Here is a 19285-nt window from a genome sequence, read left to right as displayed (position 1 = left end):
GGCAGGCTGGGAGGCAGCAGCGGTAAGGGTGTTATCCCAGGTGGTGCTTCCTTCTCTGGTCAAACACACTGGGAAGGCCCTGGGATTTCTTTCTCCCCTGTAGAAAGCCATATTGAAATATCAGAGAACTGAACAGGGTTGGAATCCACTCACTGCCTTGAGAGCTTCGGCCTCTGTTTTCCTCTCAGCCCATGCACTCCTGCAGCAGCTCAGTGCTGTGTGGCTGGAGGAGCTGCTGTTTGGTGTCTGCCACTGCTCTGGGGTCAGGCTCTCCATTTTCCCAGTGCTGTGTGGCTGGAGGAGCTGCTGTTTGGTGTCTGCCACTGCTCTGGGGTCAGGCTCTCCATTTTCCTGCCCAGGGAATTCTGCCCTGGCCAGCGGCTGGAGGAGGCGCTGGGCACTGGGAGGGCAAACATGTTTGAAGTGCTTGGTGTGATGCTTATTGGTACCTGCTGTGCAGTGCCTGTGGTCCCTGAGGACAGAAGATTGAGGAGTCTCCCACCAGCCCCATTTGATCTGATGTTTTGATGATTTTACTTAGACAGATATTTACAATAGCTGTAACGGTTTTGCTGCAGCTTGGTGTAAATCTGACATGTAATTGTCCTGTGATGGGTATGCTTTAAATTAAAGCCACATCGAACCATGGTTTAATTTTCAACCACAGACAAGTGAAAAAAGGGTTTTAATGCACCTTGCTGCCATAATTTCTCATCCATTTGGCTTAATGGTTTAAATGCACTTTATGAGCATCATCCTCTGAGGAATTTCTAACCCACACAGTGCAAAAAGAGTATTTAACTCTGCTCAGGCTGTGCAGTGAGGTGTTTGCTGTCATTAGAAGAGCTCTGGTGACTTGAATCGCCCCCAGTCTAATAGCCCTCTGACCTTGTATAGCTGCCCTGGTGTGCTCCCAAGTACCACTTGCTGTACCTGTGCCTTGGGACGTGCCAGGAGATAATTAACACAAGGGATATCCAGGGCTTAAACCTTTCCAAAGAGGGGATGTGTTGGCTTTGGTCACTCCCAGGGCAGGGCAGTCTGGGTGACAGCCCCAGTGTCTGGGTGCTGTGGGTGCTTGCTGCAGGCTGTGCTGCTGCTGGGGGTGCAGTGGCCAGGCCCATTCTGTGACTGTTTCTTCCTGTTTGTGGCTGTCACAGAGCCCTCTCTGAGAGCTGCCACTTCACTCTCTCAGTTCCAACAAATTCCATGATAAATCCTGGCTTGTGTCTCCCATTTTGTGGGAGCACTCAGATTTCTTGGCCCCTGTGCAGTTTCCCAGGGAGGCTGTGCTGTGCCCCACTGCATCTGATTCCCCTGACTGCAGTCCCAGAGCGGCTGTGCTTGGAGGTGCCTCGGGGGAGCTTGGCTGTGCTGCTGCTGCCTTTCTGCCTCAGCAAAGAGATTTGCTTCTTCTCCTTTCACACATTCTGCAGAGCTTTTCAGTGACAAGGCAGGGACCAGAGATGGAAGCAGCAGCTCCATCAGCTGCGTGGACGAGCAGTGAGGCAGCAGCTTTGTCCTCCTGCAGGAAGGTCCCTTCTGCATGTCACAGGGCAGGTCAAATGTGACAAAATTCTGAGCAGTGTGGAGTTGTCACTTCACACTGAATTCTGCCATGAAAATAGTGTTTGATGCTCATTTTGTCTGCAAAATGCTAAGCTTTAGATGGCATTGGGAGGTCACAGAATGTAATTTATGTAGGTAGGAAATGAATTCTGAGGAGTGTGCCTGGAGGACCTCAGCTGCTGGAGGAGCTGGGCTGCTGGGGCAGGTGGAAAACTCACTGGATTTACCCCTGAGCACTTCCCTGCTCCCTGATTTGCCAGGAACTGGATTACAGTTTCCTTCTCGGAGACCCAGGGCTGGGGTCAATCCGAGCTTCAGCTTGGCTAATCCCCCTTGAGCAGATCCTGTGGAGCACGCTGAGCTGCGGCCGTGCTGGTGTGGAGCAGGGGCTGGGCTGGCCTGGCACTGCTCCTGGGCTGGCCTGGCACTGCTCCTGGGCTGGCCTGGCACTGCTCCTGGGCTGGCCTGGCACTGCCCCTGGGCTGGCCTGGCACTGCTGCGGGGCTGGCCCGGCACTGCCCCTGCTCAACTCCCACCAGAGGGGATGTGGGTCCTGCTGTGGGGGCACAGGTGCCATGGCTGCTTGGAGGGAGTGGCAGGCATGGGGTACCTGCTAAAAGCACGAATCAAAATTAAGACTTGTTTTAAATGAAAAGTGACTGGCATTGCCCACCTTCCTTAAAACAGAAAGTAATTGAATTTATTAGTGTTTTATTTTCTTTGACACACTCATTCTGTGTACTTGATGCACTTTGTTAAACTGAATTACCATTTAATAATGGCTGTGTGTGACACCAGAGGCTGTCCTGAGGTGGGCTCTGGAGCTGGAGCAGGGGTGCACGAGGAGGTCTCTGCTGTTCAGGGTTGTTGTGGCAGTGCTGATTGATCTGGGTGGGTTTGGCAGAAGCTCAATTGGTCTGTGTCTGCTTCAAAAAAACCACAAGAACCAGTTCCAGCTGCTGTCACACTGCCCATTTGTTGGTGTCTCCACTGTGGCTGAGGCCTGGCTGGGCAGCTGCTCCCCTTGGCTGTCCCAAGCCAGAATCCCTGTGCTGCTGCTGGAGAACGAGCTCACCGTCTGCTCCCAGCAAATTCCTGACTGCTCCTGCCTCAAAGTTTCAGGGCTTTCAGGGGCAAACCTCATTGCTGATCCCTTAAGCAGGAGTTTGCAGCATGTGGGCAGGCTGGTTTTCATATTTCTGTGCAGATTCTTGCCACTGTAGCAGAATAAAATCCCTGCTTTAGCAAACCACTCATGTAAAACCAGGTTTGTCCCTCTTGGAGGGTGTTACCTGGTGACAGGCCAAGCCCCAGACAGAAAAGAAGTCTCCCCAGGACTTGGCTCTGAAGTAATGTGTGGAGAATATTCTTGGCTTGAGTTTGTTGTGGCCCTCTGGTTGAGAGTGGCTCCAAAGTAGGAATGAGCAGGGAATTGTGCTGGGGCACTGGGAACTGCAGGTGCCAGTTGGGGCGTCAGCCTGGCCTGGGACAGGAGCTAGCCCAGGGTCTGACTGTGAGCTGTGCTGGGCCACAGAGCCATCTCGCTGAGCAGAATCCACTGCCCAAGCCCTCCCTCGCTGTGCTTGTTTCTGTGCCCAGGCAGGCCCAGTGCAGTCACTGAACCCTTTCTCTTTGCACACCCCCGTGCTGCACTGACAGCTGGTCCCCCTGGTCCCCCTGGTCCCCCTGGTCCCCGTGGTCCCTGTCCCAGCTGGCTGAGCAGGATCTGGCAGTGCAAACGGTGCCTCACTGCCCGTGTTGGGTGCAATTAGCTGCAGGCTCGTCATGTCAGGCTCAGGCTCTGAGCTGGCAGCACCAGTGTGTCACTCGAGCTGGCTGTCAGTCCCATCCCCACCTCTGCAGCCAAGGGAATCTCTTCAGGCAGCACACACATGGTCCAAGTAATGGAGCAGCTGGAGGAAACACCTCACTGGTGAGGAGGAGCATGGGCTGGCACATTCCTGGTGCACTGAGTTGCCTCCAGAGCACTGGAGTGGTGTCCAAAGTTATTACTGACCCCACTCCTCACACACATGGTCCCCTCTGCATCTCCCCACTCCCCAGTGGGTTATCTAAGGGCAAATACCCACAGCTGATTTATCTAAGGGCAAATACCCACAGCTCTGTTCCTGGTCCTTCCCTCTGCCCCTTCTCATCTCTTACCTCCACCACTTCACTGTGAGACAAATGCAAAAATGTTTAAAGAAAAAAACGTGCTGGCCTCGCTCTGTCAAGCAAGATATTTCTGTCAAAAATGCTCCGGGAATTTTAGATCCTGGCTAGCTAGTGACAAAATGAGACAAAAGAGGTTCTTTGGTTGTTTTTTTGTTTCAAAGCTGAAACAGTTGCTGCAGCAAAATCAGACCTGGTATACTCTCATTGCTTCACTGTGCTCTAACCATCCTGGAAACTCTCTCAAAATTAGACGGCTTTTGGGTCTGCTTGTCCTTCTGGCATACACATGGGGAGGCATTAGGTTTCCCTGGAGGAGCCTGTTAGGAGTGAGCAGATAGAAGCCCTGGCAGCCAGAGCTCAGAGGGACCCCGTGGGCCATCCCCCCATGCCAGGTGCTGGCTGGAGCTGTCCGTGGGTGCTGATGCTCTCTCCTCACCCTGCAGGTGCCCGTGCTGCGGCCCATGGACCTGATGGTGGAGGCCACTCCCCGGAGGGTGTTTGCCAACGCCCACACCTACCACATCAACTCCATCTCCGTCAACAGCGACTACGAGACCTACATGTCAGCGGATGACCTGAGGATAAACCTGTGGAATTTTGAAATCACAAATCAAAGTTTTAGTATCCTTTGTTGTGTGTGGCTCTGGGGATGGCCCTGCATCCCAGTGAGGTGCAGTCCCAAGGGAAGCAGCCGGGCTGTGCCCGTGCCTGTGGGACGGGGACTGGCTGCAGGAGCTTCACCCTCTGCAAGGCTGGCAGGAGCTCAGGAGTACGAAATCCTGCTGCCTGCTGTGCACCTGACTGCAGGGCACTCACAGTCCCCAGGCCCATGTGTTGTTCTCAAGGCACTGCTTTCTCATCTCTGCCTGTGCTGCTGGGGGGATGCCAGGCTGTGTCCAGACAAGGCATCCAGCACTCTCATGGAGCTGCTCCCTCCACGGCACAGGGCTCAGCTGGCACTGCCACCACTGCTGCTGTCACCCAGTGTGTGGGTGACACATTTCTGAATTTGCCTGCAGGGCCTGGTGGGGCAGGCAGATGTGGGGTGGTCGGCAGGTGATGGAGGAGACAGATGCCTTGGGGAGGATGGAAGCAGTGATGGTGCCTCTGGGAGGATGGAAGCAGTGATGGTGTGGTCCCGTTGCTCCCTGCAGCAGGTGACAGGCTGCCAGTCACTGCTCTACAAATGAGGCTGCGACAGTCACGCTTGTAACAGCCACATCGGAAATAATAAACAGGGCACGAATCATTGATGGTATTTATATGGTGTTTCCTGCTGAGAAATCCCTGGGGCATGATTTAGGCAGATGGAGAGGATCTTGGCAGTCACAGGCATGTGGCTATGGGAGCTCAGAGCAGCTGCAGGAGAGTAGGGCTGTGGTGCCTGCTTGTTTGCAAGGATGAGGGTGAGGAGTACTAAATCTGTGACAAACCTCAGGGAGTTCACACGGCCCAAGGGACTTACACAGGGGTTTTCTGTTCGTTGTTGTGCCCTGGGCTGTGCTGCCATTGCTGTTTTCAGTACGGTTACTCACCATGGCAGAATGTTGCACTAAAAGACATTTACTGAGGCCTGGTGTGGGTGGGCAGATCAGGTCTCATGCCCACAGAGGGTCTTCAGGCTGTGGTACCAGAGCGGGGTTCCCAGTTTAGCAGAAGACCTGCTGGATCTCGGCCTTCCCTGCTGCCGGGGCCGGTCCCACTCCGCGCTGCAGTTTTGCACCGTGACGGTGGTGCCTGCCCAGAGCACACGGTTTGCATGGGTGAGGGGAAGCCCCGGTGCCCAGGGACATCAGCAGGAGTCGGGCTGGGCTGGTGGGCTGGCTCCTTGACTGGCCCTGCCAGACATCGTGGACATCAAGCCGGCCAACATGGAGGAGCTGACGGAGGTGATCACGGCGGCCGAGTTCCACCCGCACCACTGCAACACCTTCGTGTACAGCAGCAGCAAGGGCACCATCCGCCTGTGCGACATGCGGGCCGCGGCCCTGTGCGACCGCCACGCCAAGTGTGAGTGAGCGCCACAAGAGCACGGCAGGGCCGCCGCAGGGCCCGCCCGCGCCGGGCCTGCCCTGCCCCCGGGTCCCGGGCCGGCCCTGCCCCCGGGTCCCGGGCCGGCCCTGCCCCCGGGTCCCGGGCCTGCCCTGCCCCCGGGTCCCGGGCCTGCCCTGCCCCCGGGTCCCGGGCCTGCCCTGCCCCCGGGTCCCGGGCCTGCCCTGCCCCCGGGTCCCGGGCCTGCCCTGCCCCCGGGTCCCGGGCCTGCCCTGCCCCCGGGTCCCGGGCCTGCCCTGCCCCGGTCCCGGGCTGCCAGCGAGTGGCCATGGCTGCCAGCCCCATGGCCACTCGCCCTGCCTTCGGGGCCACCTCGGGGGCACCTGCTCGCCGGGGAGGGGGAGCTGCAGGAGGAGCTGGTGCGGGCAGGGCAGCACCTGCTCAGTGCCAGAGAAAGTAGGTTTGTTGTGTAAGAGGGAATTAGTGCTCAGAAATCCTTTCCATGAGCTCAGCTGCCCAGATCTGCTTCTGCAGCAGGAGCAAAGCCACACAAAAGCCTTGAGCCCAAAGCAAAAATAGCTGGCCCGAGCCCCTGCCCTGCCCGGCCACTGGCTTCTCCTGGCTTCTCTCCTGGCATCTCCTCTGTGTGTGTGTGCTGGGACCCCCATCCTGGCATCTCCTGTGTGTGTGTGTGTGTGCTGAGACCCCCATCCTGGCATCTCCTGTGTGTGTGTGTGCTGGGAGCCTGGTCATGGCCCTGCCTGTGTGCTGGGACCCAGTGCCAGCAGAGCCCCTGCTGCTGCCAGTGCAGGCACTGCGCAGGGGCCACACGTCCCCCAGCAGAGCTGTGTCCATGCCCTGCTGCCCATTCCCAGAGGCACCCAGGGACAGAGCCCTCACAGGGAGACCTGGCCCTCATGACTGACCTGCTGTGAGCAAGAGACACGTCCTGGGTTCAGCTGCTTTCTGCCTGCCTGAGAGAAAAAAAAAGAAAAACAAAGAAAGCATAAGAAAAAACAAAAATGTTTTTTCTTGTTGCTATCACTTTTTACAAGGAAAAAGCCTCCAGGTTTCTGCTGGTGGTGAAAGGCTGCAGCTCTGTGTCCTGCTGTGGGCAGTGCCTTTTCTGCATTGTAGAGATCATTTATATGGGCACTTCAGACATTCTTCCCACTGTAGTGGAGCTCCAGGGCTTGGTGAGGGGGGTGATAAACCTAAGCACATGTGGGTGCTGGGTACAGCATCATGCAAGTGCTCCCTCCCAGAAGCTTCCTGTGGTGCCAGGACAGGGTGGCAGTTCCCTGGGCTGAGATCAGGGAGCTCCTGCCTCAGCTAATGCTGGGGCTTGTTCTTTTCTCCTGCACAGTTTTTGAAGAGCCTGAAGACCCAAGTAACCGGTCATTTTTTTCTGAGATCATCTCCTCAATCTCTGATGTCAAATTCAGCCACAGTGGAAGGTACATCATGACCCGGGACTACCTCACTGTCAAGGTGTGGGACTTGAACATGGAGAACCGGCCCATTGAGACCTACCAGGTGAGCGTGGCACAGCCAGGTGCATGCAGCAGTGGGGCACCCACTGAGTTCCTTCCTGAGCCACACTCTGTGCCAGTGGCAGGAGGGGCGGGCATGCACCTGTTGTGTGGGAGCTTTATGCCTGTAGATGGTGGAAAGCAGAGCGGTTAAATGTGGGCTCAAGTGGCCTAGTGAGTTGTCACCATGTCCCTAGGCTGGGGTTGGGTGAGGAGAGAAAGCTCAGGTGCTGGCACCTGGGAGAGCCATGTGGGAGGCAGAGCAGTAGCCCTGTCACTGTCACCCTTTGTCAGGGGATGTCCCCTGGCACTGCCTGGGGGTGCCCAAGCCGTGTGCAGAGTCTGGCTGGAGGTGCTTAGGGAAGAAGGGTGGCTGTGGGAGGGCACAGGATGCCAGGCAGTGCCCAACGCTGCCAGCTGGGCTGTGGCGAGCGTGGGGCACACCCTGTGAGCCAGGCTGAGTGTGCCAGTCCCTGGGCTGTGCTGGCCACTGTGGGGGCTCATCCTGTCCCTCCCACCCACAGGTCCACGACTACCTGCGGAGCAAGCTCTGCTCGCTCTACGAGAACGACTGCATCTTTGACAAGTTTGAGTGCGTCTGGAACGGCTCTGACAGGTGAGCACCTGGTGGTGTGCCTGCCTTCAGCCCTGGGATGCTGGCTTTGGTTTGGCCAAAGGGCTCCATGGCCCCTTGGCAGCCCCTTCCCTGGCCTTTGGCTGGGTGCAGAGTCTGGGCAGGTGCAGCAGGGACCACCTGCACCTGCACACAGGTGGGGATGTCTGTGGGTCCCACTCTCTCCTGGACAGAACCAGTCCCACCTCTCTGTCACCCACTGCTGGAGGAAGATGGTGATGGGTTTAGCTTCAGGTTGCCAGAATCTGGGGATAATGAGCATCTGGGTGTGACTTACACTGAGCTAGGTGGCAGGAAGTGTGTGAGCCCCTGGCAGGGCTGTCATGGTTTTTGTCTGAGCCATCAGAGTGAGCTGTCAAAGCACAACTGGGCCTGAGACAAATTCCAGTGCTTACCCAAATCTCCCTATGCCTCTGAATGTTCAGTCTTGCTCTGGTCACCAGCAGTTTGCCTCTGAAAAGGAGTGAAAATCCCCTGTCCTTCCCCGTTGCAGTGTCATCATGACCGGCTCCTACAACAACTTCTTCCGCATGTTCGACCGCAACACCAAGCGCGACGTGACGCTGGAGGCGTCGCGGGAGAACAGCAAACCCCGTGCCATCCTCAAACCCCGCAAGGTCTGCGTGGGTGGAAAGCGCAGGAAAGACGAGATCAGTGTGGACAGTCTGGACTTTAGCAAAAAGATCCTGCACACAGCTTGGCACCCCTCCGAGAACATCATCGCTGTGGCAGCCACCAACAACCTGTACATATTCCAGGACAAGGTTAACTAGGAGGACCAGGTCTTCTTTAGGAGCCTCATGTACTGATACCAGTAAACACAAGGTTTCAACTGTTCCTCTTTTCTTTCTTTTCTTTCTTTCTTTTCTTTCCTTTCTTTGTTTTCCTTTCCTTCCTGTTCTTTGTTCAGTTCCTGCTCTGCAGATCGCGGTTGTGCAGAGGAGCACTGGGGCACTCCGGCCCAGGAGCCACTGGGGGCACCCCCCAGACACCAGATTTACACAGGGAGAGCTGAGACTTCTTACAGGGCAGTGTGAGGATGTCAGGCCTGGCTGTCCCTTGTCGCCAGGCACGTCCCCAGGCAGTGCTGGGGTGGCAGCAGCCCGATGGCTGAGGAGGTGATGTAGAGGGGGCTGTCAGCTGGGAAGGGATTGATGGGGTAACACACCGTGGGCTCTGGCCAGCTCTGGTGGCAGTGGTCCTACACCAATCGCGTTAAACCTGATCCCAGAAATATTCCACCTGTTGTGTGGAAGACTGGAATGTTGCCTCCCTTTGCCATTTTCCACATTTGTCTTTTTATTACAATTATTTTGTGTTTTACCAACAGAGACAGCAAAACCAAACGTAAAATGGAAAAGTTCAGTTTTGCAGTGGACAAGCTTAAGGGGCAGGGGTATGTGCTGCACCTCCAGATGTGTCTGCTCCAGTCAGGTTGCCCCCCCAGCCCTAGAACCCTCCTGAGGATTTGGCTTTGTAGATACTGTGGTGCCTTCTTTGGTATATGAAATACCTTTATAAATGATGCTTCCGACCTGCATTGATCGCAAACCAAACCAACCCTGGGCTCTGCTGCAGTTCTGGGCTTTGCTTTGGTCATTTTTCTCATTCTGTTGTGAGCTCTTGCATGTCGTGACTGACTGTCTCTCTCTCTTTCTCTCTCTCTCTCTCTTTCTCTCTTTTTTAATTAATTTATTTATTTATTCAATTTTTTTAAGATAAAAGTATAAGTTGCTAATTTATGACCTAAAAAGAAATCCAACTGTATATTGCTGTTAGCCCCTGACTGTGTCAGAGAGAGGCTGTCTGCAGTCCTACATTATAATAACAATGATAATAATAATAAAACTGGTAACTCTTTCTCTTTGCATGGCGAGGCTGCCTCTTTCCACTCTACGGATTGGTCAGGTCCCTCTTTAATTGAGCAACTGTTCAATATAAAAAGATTGACTGGATTTTCTGTAAATCTGAAAACTGCTCCTGCAGCAAGAAGCAAATGAAGTCAATTACAAAATTCAACACCGTCACTTCGGCAGTGGCTCCACAAGGGTGACCCTGTTGCCATCCTCCTGAGGGGACACCTGGCACCCCCAGCCCCCAAGGCCTTCAGGGATTGGACACGAGTCACCAAGGCCAGGTGTCCCCGGGACAGCCTCTCTGTGGGCACCATGAGGATCATGGCATGCCCTGACCCGGGAAAGGAACTGCTACACACCCACAGAGCTCATGGACTGCACGGAAAACCAGGAGCTGGTTGGAGGCAGGGGCCCCCCAGACGCCACTTTCAGAGGAGCCATTCCAAGGGAAGAACAAAGTGCACTGGCTTATGGATTTATTCCAAGGGATGGCTTTCAGGAGTAACTTTTTTTTAAAATGAAATGGTAAAATAAAATAGCAAGAGTAAATGCACCATTTTATAAGAAAATGCTCCTTTTTGGTTGTGTAAGGAAAGCCTGCGCTGCGGTGTCAGAAGTAAAGTTGTCCCAAACGTGTCTGTGTGCAGTCCGTGCTGTCGTGCCTCTCGCGCCGCGCTGGCTGAAGGCTCCTGGGCTGAGAGGGGTGAGCAGGGGCTCCCCAGGCCCCCGAGGATGTGGGACAGGGGGGCACTGTGTAACATGGGAGTGGGAGCTTGCAGGTGCCTCACTGGACAGGAACCTCAGTACTGGGTGCAGCCCCTCCCCAGCCCCTGCCCCAATTCTGGGCTGCTCCTGGTGATGAATTCCAACAGCAGCCCTCAATTAGCAGCTGCAGGGCACGGACTGTGCAGTCAGGGAGATGTTCCTCAGACACTCATTTACCTTCACATTAGTTAGCAGGACATTAATCAACTGAAACGGGAGGAACCCAGCCCTGGCTCTGCTCCATCGTGTACAGCACGTTCTGGGTTGCTGGATCTGGCTGCTCCACAAGGCAGAACTTAGTTCAGCTGTTTTCAAAAGCCCAGCTTCTTTCCCTTTCTTAAGCTTGCTTGGATTTAACCTCTGCCCTGCTGTGAGTGCTTGGCCACAGAGGGCAGGGCCAGCCAGGGGACCTCCTGGGCTGCTACAGGAATGGTGCTAGGGAAGATGTCAGCATCCCTCAAACCTTCTCTCTGGATGAGGATTCCATGGGCTGTCCCCCTACCTCTGGGCAAGCTGGGGACTCTGCTAAGGGGATGCCAGGGGGGACCAGCTCCATGGTCCACCAGCAGCACCCCCAGCCAGGAGCCCTGCACATAAGCATGATCGTTTTATCCACAGAATAGGCAAATAAATAAATTTTTATGAACATCTGGTCCCCATAAACCAGATCAATTAAAATTAATACCCATCTTATTTAATGAACAAGTTCACGATATTCTAAACCAGCCATAACAAACACATGGCTTCCCACTGGGCTGTGTTGAGCAAGAGGACCCCTCTCTCAGGATGCTCAGCCTGCAAGTCCTGCCCTGGCCACCACCACCAACTGCTGACAAGAAATCACTTGACAGGATGAGGGAAAAAGGGACTTCTTCCCCAACCCTCCTCTAAGAGCAAGAGACACCTGTAAACACAACCAGCAGAAAGAAACTGGCTCTGCGAGCACTGCTAGCTGATGTTTAAGGAACAGACAAAACAGCTAAACTGGAAAATCACTCTGCTCACCCCCCTGGCCCACATGCTGACCCCACACTGCTCAGTGCCACAGGCCCTGTTCTGCCCAGCACAGCCAAGAATGTAGGCAGTATCACTTCAGTCATTTGCTTTACTCAGAAATTCACAAATCCAACAAAATCCAACACAAATTGGGATTAGGCCTGTACAATCCATATATAAAAAGGGTTGGTTTATTGTAGTTCAAATACATAAACTGAACAATCCCAACATTTCAAAATTAAACTTTAGAAACACAAGTTTAACATTCAAAACAGGAGTATAGTTTACAAGAATTGCCCAGAGGGGGTATGCACAGTCTAATCCAGAAGTATGTAAAGATCACTTTATCGTAAATAAAAATGTGTTTATACAACCGTCCTGGCCTGCTCGCTCACCTCTGGGATTTCCAGCTTCGAGCAAAACTCATTAGACAGAACTTCACTGGGGCAGAGCAACCTGACTGCTGCAAATCGATGGCTGGGGACAGGAACAGAGCAGCCTGTGAATAAACCTGGTTTGGTCACCAAGTCCCTGCTCTCCACTCAGCTCTAACAGATTTAGTTCCATTCCCAAGGGTGGAAGCAGAGAACTGGGCCTGGTGTTCCCAGAGTGGGCTGTCAGTGATCAGCAGTGTAAGCGTGTCACCTCCTCCTGCCTGGGCAGCTGGTGGCACACATGTGGGACACGCTCAAACCACAAACCCGTCACCCTTGGGGCTCACACGTAGGACACTGCTGAGAGGAAACCCCCAGGTACCAGACTCACACCTCACACACACACCACTCTGAGACCCACAGTCACCAGACAGCCCACACCTTGGGATTTGTCACTCATGCTCCAATTAACTCATAAATATCTTTAATGTGAGTTTTTGTTGTTGTTGATTTTCCCCCAGAGATCATTCTACGTTCACTAAAGCTGCTTCTGCCTCTGCTCCTCAGATGTCTGAATATATTCACGGCAATGGATGTGTGTAACCTGACAGATGGCTCATGCAAGCGTTTGGATTTACCAGAGAGCCCTGGAAGAGGAGCATTCCGGGGCTATTTCGTTGTTCTGCGCGTGGGCTCGGAGGCGGTGGGCGGCGGGGGCGGCCCGCGCCGGTCCAGGTCGTCCACGTAGGACACGATCAGCTTGCGCCGCTCCTCGGGCACGCAGTCCAGCACCAGGTACCGCTTGTCGTTCTGCAGGATCTTCTCCACGTCCTTCAGGTGCTGATCCGACTCCTGGATCAGCTTTTTGGATCTGAAAGCAAGGGCAGAATAGCACTGCAGCGGGGTGGAGGCAGTGAGCCCCGGGGAACTGCCCCACAGACAGACCAGCCAGGGGAGGGTGCAGGCACTGGGCCATCCTCTGAGCAAGAAGGATGTCACATCAGCGTGGGACTGGGCATGAACCCGTGCTCTGGGCACAGAACACACAGGCTCGTTGCCTACACTTGTGCTCTGTAAATAAAGCACCATTAAAGACTTCATAACAGACATCAACTAGGAAAAAACAGACATCAGTTTGCTGCTGTTTGGATGGCAAAGCAGAATAAAAGCCACAAAAGTCCTGCACCAGCATGGCAGTCCCCACCTGTAAGTGATGAATTTGGTCTCTTTGAGCAGCGTCCGGAAGTCAGCTTTGGCAGTGATGTATTTGTCTCGGATGTACTCCTCAAACTCCCTCTGCTTTTTCTGAAAGACCAAAGATAAACACGAATCACTGGGTGCAGCTCCAGTACTTCCTGCCACTGAACACACTGAACACCAGCAGTAATTACATGTTAATTATACTTTTCCTTATCTTGTGCATTTTCAATTTTTTAAAAATCGTATTTAACTACTAACACCTGTGTTGACACAGAGCTGAACCCACTGCAGCAGCCACCAAGTCACTTCTCTGTGACTGCACCAGACTGGAAGTTGGCAAGAGCAATGCAAACCACTCACCCTGTCGCTCGAAGAGAACTTAATGCACCTTGGATCTTCTTTAATTATTTTTTTCACTTCCTTCCATGTTGATGTTAAGGTTATCTTTCAAAAGAAGCAAAAAGAGTTAAATTAAAAGTAAATTAGACTCTAAGAATAAGGAATGCAAACATACTAACCTCTGAAGCCTTTAAATATATCCCAAGTCCACTGATGAACTTGCTGTTAAGTGCTGGGTTCTCATTACTTATACTATTACAGTTTTATTTTTAAAACAAGTTGATTTTACACAGCGACTCTTCTTTCATATTTTGAGATGGCATTTTCAAATCAAGGTCCTCCAAATGTAATTTAATTTCCAAAGTCTTTTTCTAGTACAATTATGTATATTGTGTTAAAAATTATCCACAGAAAACCTGCCTCTGAACTAAAATAACTTATGCATTAAAAATCAGGTTAAAACCTCCAGGTTAAATGAAAGCTGCCTGAAGCTGGCATAGAACTAAAAAAGAGGAAACCTCACTAAAACCCCAATGCACAGAATCAGGGATGCATTCCACAGCATGAGAAGAGTAAAAGTTCAGGTTCAGCAGAAGAACATCAGAACAGGTGAACTGAGTAAGACCACACTGATGGCCATTAAGGCAAACACCTTGCATAGCTGAAGAAGCCAGACAGTGAAGAGTATCAAATAACTCAGTACTGAAGAAATAAAAAGAAGATGAAAGGATCACTGATTCGAAGTTTATATGCAAATTAACTGTACGTTCAATCAACGTAAAACTCCAGATAAACAGGTACGGAAACATAAGGCACAAATTTTGTTATGAAGGAGAAAAGAGAGTGATGAAGCAAAAAGGTCCTGGAAATAAAACCAAACCAATGAGACAGTGGGACAGAAAAACAGAAAAAAAAGAAATCCCAGTGGGCTGCAAAGACTGTCAATTTGAACATCAACAGCTCTCACCGCTGAAGTTTCATCCAGAAGTTGCCTGAAATGTTCCCTCTTCTTTTTGGTAAGTGCCTCAATGTGTTCATTAAAGAGCTTCTCCTTCTCCTCCCTCTCCAGCAGGGACCCCGACTCCCAGCGGTGATCTTTGCGCAGAGTTCTCCTGGTGTCAGACCAGGACACATCTGAAGAACGCACCTGAGCCAAAGATGATTTGTTTTAAACCAGCTTTTCCACAGTTCACTGATAATAATGCTAATTTTTGCATCTCATTTGAAGTTAAGGTTAAAATAAAAGAGAAACCCTCAGCTTTTAAGAAGAGACTGTAGCAGGTTCCCCACAAACACTGAACAGGCAGCGGCAGAAGGAATCCCTCTGCATTGGTTCAGTGCAGATGGAGATGTCCTACTGACCCCGCTGAGCATTCCCAAAACCAGAAAATCCAAGCACCCTCCTTTCCTTCCTGCTCTGTGCACAACACTCTGTGTTCACCAGCGTGCTTGGAAAGGCAGTCTGGAGATCATTACTTCCAGAGACACCAGGAGCTCTGCAGTGATTCCAGGGCCCTGTTTCCAGCCCGGAGAACTCCCTCTGCATGAGAACCCTAAATGCCTCCTCTTCCAACCAGGGCAAAACTCTTAGTGGGATTTCACCTCTTTGGAGCAGAACTCCAAATGCCCAGAGGGCAGGCCTTGAGGGGCCGAGGCAGCTGTCAGTGCCTCACCATGTCTGAGAGCAGAGCTTTGAAGTTCTGGATGGCCTCCTCGCGCTTGTGCTGCTCCCGCTCGCGGTCGATCTCCTTGGTCTGCTCCGAGCGCGCCTTCTGCACCTCCCGCTCGCGCTCCCGCAGGCTCGCCTCGATGCGCGCCTGCCGCTCCAGCTCCTTCTCCTTCTCAGAATCTAAGTTCTGAAAGTCAGCAACACACTTTCCTCAGTAAAAGCAACACTTCTCATTAGAAGGAGAATTAAAGGGCTATAAAACCAAAGGCAGCTCAGAACAAAAGGCTTTCAAGGGATTTGGGTTCTATGGATTACAAGATTTTGCTTCAACAACCATGCTGAAACACTACAGACAAACACTACAGATCAACTATTCCCAGGAGCTGTGACAGACTCTGAATAAGGGAGGCCAAGGGGATCACTGTTTGTTGACCCAGTTTTACATTCTCAACCATTAACTGCCTGGAAGAGAAAGGCGGGAATATTGGATTAAGAAAGGAGCAGCATTGAAGGAACTGGGTATGAACACACATCCCTGAAGGAAGCTCGGCCGACAGGGAAAATCACAGCAAAGGAATGCAGCCCATCCTAGGAGGCAGTAATCAATGTGGTGTCTGTATCTGCTGCAGTTTTACAGCCATTTTTACCACCAGTGATTTCATAGGAATCCTTGAGGCATAAGTTCTCCCAGATATCGTGTGTGTGCATGCACACAGATCCCACAAACATCCCACCAAGGACAGAACCCCTAAGTTCCAAGCTGCTATTTTGGGGTACTCCTACAGTAACTCTGGTATGGAATTCTCTTCAGCACAGGTCAGCCTGCCCTCAGCACACCCCCAGTGCTCCCCGCCCACCTTGGCTATTTTCTCGATGTACTGCTTGAACAGGTCCTCCCTCTGTGAGGAGCTGTCCACCGCCTTGTACCGTGGGTCAGTCTCCACTTTGTCCTTCACTTTGCTCCAACGAGACTGACTATCCAGGTGGTGGTTTGCCAGCAGCTCAAAGAAGTCCATTTTGATCTGTTATACAGACAGAAACAGAAAGACAACACTTGAGAAAGACACTTTAATTCCAGTTTGCTCTTATGACAAAAGGAGTCAACTTACCTTCATCAGAGGGATCACATTAACATCACATACCATTGCAATTTAAAGCAATCACCAAAACTCTGAATTTAGTCATAACTGCAGCCCAAATTCACTGTTCCTTGAGACAATTTTGCCAAAGCAGATACATTTAGGCGATCTGCTACATCTAAGATGAACTCCATAAAGAATGATCCACCAATACATTCTTTATTATTTTACTCAAATTTAAGCTTGTTTTTTAGCTTTTATCTATGTCAAATTAACAAATTACTGATGCTGCATGATAGCATTTTGCCTATCAGTACTCCAGAAGCCATGCAGCTTGAAATAAGGTTCTAGAGGAATCAGGTGCTTATGGATTCATCCTTCAGGTGTACAATTAGCAGAGGTAAATTCTTGAATCTGCCAGCAAAGACTGATGTCTTAAGATGGATCTAACCCATAAAGAATTATCCACATATGGTAATTAAGTAAATTATATTTAGGGTGGACATGCTCATTTACATAAAAGTTGAAAGAAAATGTTTTAGTCTGTTTTGTCAGTTGGAAATGGCATGTCACATTTCTGTCCGTAGCAACAGCTGCTGCAAGGGCTGGCAGAGGATCGATCATAGCAGTTTTATTTCAATACAACTAGCAACATGTTTTCATCCAAAGTCCTAGAACCAGCAGCGGTAAGGGCAACACTGTGCTTTTATTAGATAGCTTGATTTCTGGGAAGGATGATCTCCCAGCTCCTGCTGCACTTTAGCTCTTGGGTGACCATCCATTCCTGGCAGGCTGGCTGGCCTTTCAGCCCCCCCCCCCCCCCCAAAGCAGAGGCGAGGGGCTGGGCTGCCTCGCTCGCTGGGGCCAGGGCCAGGGGTTCTGCCTCCACAGCACCCCACACCCTGCCAGGCCACAAACCCAACACAGCTTCATGGCACATCGATTAAAACCCAAATCCAGGAGGAGGACTGCTGTTACTTGCTACTTATCTCCCCTCCCCATGCCTTAAAAAAGGGAAACCAGGAGAAGCAGTTTAGCTGCAGAACACTGAGGTGCCTCAGGGAAGGGAGCAGATGGACAGAGCAGGCTCCAGCTTGCCAGAGACCTGGCACATCCTTTTCCTCTAAAACGTGCTCAGTTACAGAATGCAAGAACGGAATGAAGATCAGCACCAACATTCTGCAACCTTGCCCACCAATACTTTTAGTTCTTCAAAATATTAACATATAAACATAAAAGGCTCTATAGGCTTTCTTTACTATACAAAAGGAGACTGAGACAGTAAAGCAGAGATCAGAAACCAGCCCCTTAGTGCCAGTGGGATGTTGTGCTACAGCTACAGCACTACTGCTTTATCTTAAAGGAGCTCAACAAAATGCTAAGCAAACTGTTTATTCATTCTAAAATGAAGAATGTTGTTTCAAAACATCATAAAACATGCATGCAGTTTAAAAATATGAAGCTTTCTAAGTCATGGCATTTGAAATATTTGTTAGAAACCAAACAGTTCCCAGGTGTTACTACAGAAGTCTCTAAGGTAAGGGTATCCCCAAGCTCTTGAACAAATCACCTGTGCGTGCATTCCAGAGGAGGAGCACCGTGGCACCAGCTGCCACACAAAGCTTCACCTGAGGCCACCACCACGGGCTGCAGGACGATGCTCCTGCAGGAGCTGCCAGGGGCACCCATGCCCAGCTGCGTGGCTGCCAACAGAGCCCTCACTCCCTGAATCCCTCCGGAGCTCCTGCCCAGCTGTGCAGCTGCCAGTGGGACCAGCTGCAGCCTTGCCAGCTCCCAACTGGGCAGGAGACAGGAGGGCACAGCCAGTTCCCTCCCGGGAAAAACAATGGCACTTCATGCCTCGGGGCTCTAAAGCAGTGTTCACTTCACTGGGGTGCCCTGTACACAGCACAGGCGTTGGCAGCTCATTTTAAATTTTAAAAAGAAGACAAAAATGTCTCAAATAATTGAGTCTGAAGAATCTCACCAAGGAGTAAGGCTTTGAGATGCCAGCTGTGGATGGTGAGTTCCATGTGTCTGCACACAGGGACTCACTCAACCAAGCAGAGTGTCACCAGAGCTCTGGGCTGGGGACAGCCACCAGCAAGAGGTGCATGGCACCTGCAGCCCAACAGCCAGCCAGGCTGTGTCACCTGGGACAGCTCACACAGCTCACCCCGGGGACAAGGCAGAAGGAGCAGCTTGGGCATCCTGATGTCCTTAACCCCCCACTACTCCTCTCTGCCATCTGAGAAGCATGGGATAGCATGGAATTTACCCACTGAAAATAGGATTTACTCACTGAAATCAGGCACAGGAATAAAATCAGCCATTGGAGAAGCTGGCTGCTCCATCCCCATCCCATAGACCATAACTTCGTAAGGCAAACTCAAACATTATATATATAATCTAAAACCCTTACGTTAAAGATTTCTGTAAAGTTAATTCTCCCTAAGTAAAGATTTTGGACAGACTGAGAAAGCTTCAGGTTAAATGCCTTAAATTTTCTTTTTAAGCACTTTCAAAATCAAAGGAAAATAAGGCTGAAAACATTTCAGGTGTATTTAGAAGTCTTTTTTTTTTGGCAGTTAACACATTGCAGGTACAAGTCTCATCACTTCACAAGGAAAAAAACTAAAAAAATGTAAAGTACCGGAACTGCGGGAGGCTAAAGTCACCACACAGAGATACCAATGCTTTCCTCACTAGGGAATCCCATAATATTTGCGTGTCAGTGATTGACAGCTGTCAGACTGAACTGATTGACAGGCCGCACAGCACATAACTGTAAAGTCTATCCACTTGTTATAAAACAGAATACATAAAATGGTTACAAAAGGCTTTTGGAGAAAAAAAAAACATTATTTAAAGCAAACAAATACAATCTCTTCTTTTAACTTTTCAACTTTAGAACAATCATGCAACAACAAAACTAGTATTCATTCTTTAAAGTCTTCAACTGCACTGTTAAGCTGCAAAAATGCTTTAAAATTCCATATTCGCAATCATACTGCAGTATGTAAAATCTAGTCTTGAACTAAATCAGTTCCCCTCTGAAAGCACAATCATTTATGGAAAACAGTAGCGATAAGGCAATGTTTGAGA

At 51.2% G+C, this 19285-nt stretch overlaps 2 protein-coding genes across 6 annotated transcripts in view; one reads left to right on the top strand and one right to left on the bottom strand.

Moving 5' to 3' along the window:
• Positions 1–10394, top strand: part of PPP2R2B (protein phosphatase 2 regulatory subunit Bbeta) — a 39478-nt gene extending 29084 nt beyond the window's left edge. Inside the window, exons 5-9 of the mRNA XM_050979791.1 lie at positions 4188–4365; positions 5590–5754; positions 7103–7272; positions 7793–7884; positions 8396–10394. Of these exons, the coding sequence (XP_050835748.1) occupies positions 4188–4365; positions 5590–5754; positions 7103–7272; positions 7793–7884; positions 8396–8675 (885 nt within the window). The 3' untranslated portion in view covers positions 8676–10394. The remainder of the gene's footprint in view (positions 1–4187; positions 4366–5589; positions 5755–7102; positions 7273–7792; positions 7885–8395) is intronic.
• A 1280-nt stretch (positions 10395–11674) lies between these two features.
• Positions 11675–19285, bottom strand: part of TCERG1 (transcription elongation regulator 1) — a 28038-nt gene continuing 20427 nt past the window's right edge. For all 5 annotated transcript variants that reach the window (XM_050979601.1, XM_050979602.1, XM_050979604.1 and 2 more), the window contains 6 exons: positions 15959–16123; positions 15106–15288; positions 14400–14579; positions 13454–13537; positions 13098–13198; positions 11675–12764 (listed from right to left, as the gene is read on the bottom strand). In XM_050979601.1, coding sequence (XP_050835558.1) covers positions 12563–12764; positions 13098–13198; positions 13454–13537; positions 14400–14579; positions 15106–15288; positions 15959–16123 — 915 coding nt within the window. In that variant the 3' untranslated portion in view covers positions 11675–12562. The remainder of the gene's footprint in view (positions 12765–13097; positions 13199–13453; positions 13538–14399; positions 14580–15105; positions 15289–15958; positions 16124–19285) is intronic.

Source organism: Serinus canaria, chromosome 13, assembly GCF_022539315.1.
Source record: "Serinus canaria isolate serCan28SL12 chromosome 13, serCan2020, whole genome shotgun sequence".
NCBI lineage: Eukaryota > Metazoa > Chordata > Aves > Passeriformes > Fringillidae > Serinus > Serinus canaria.
This window is presented reverse-complemented; position numbering and strand designations above follow the sequence as displayed.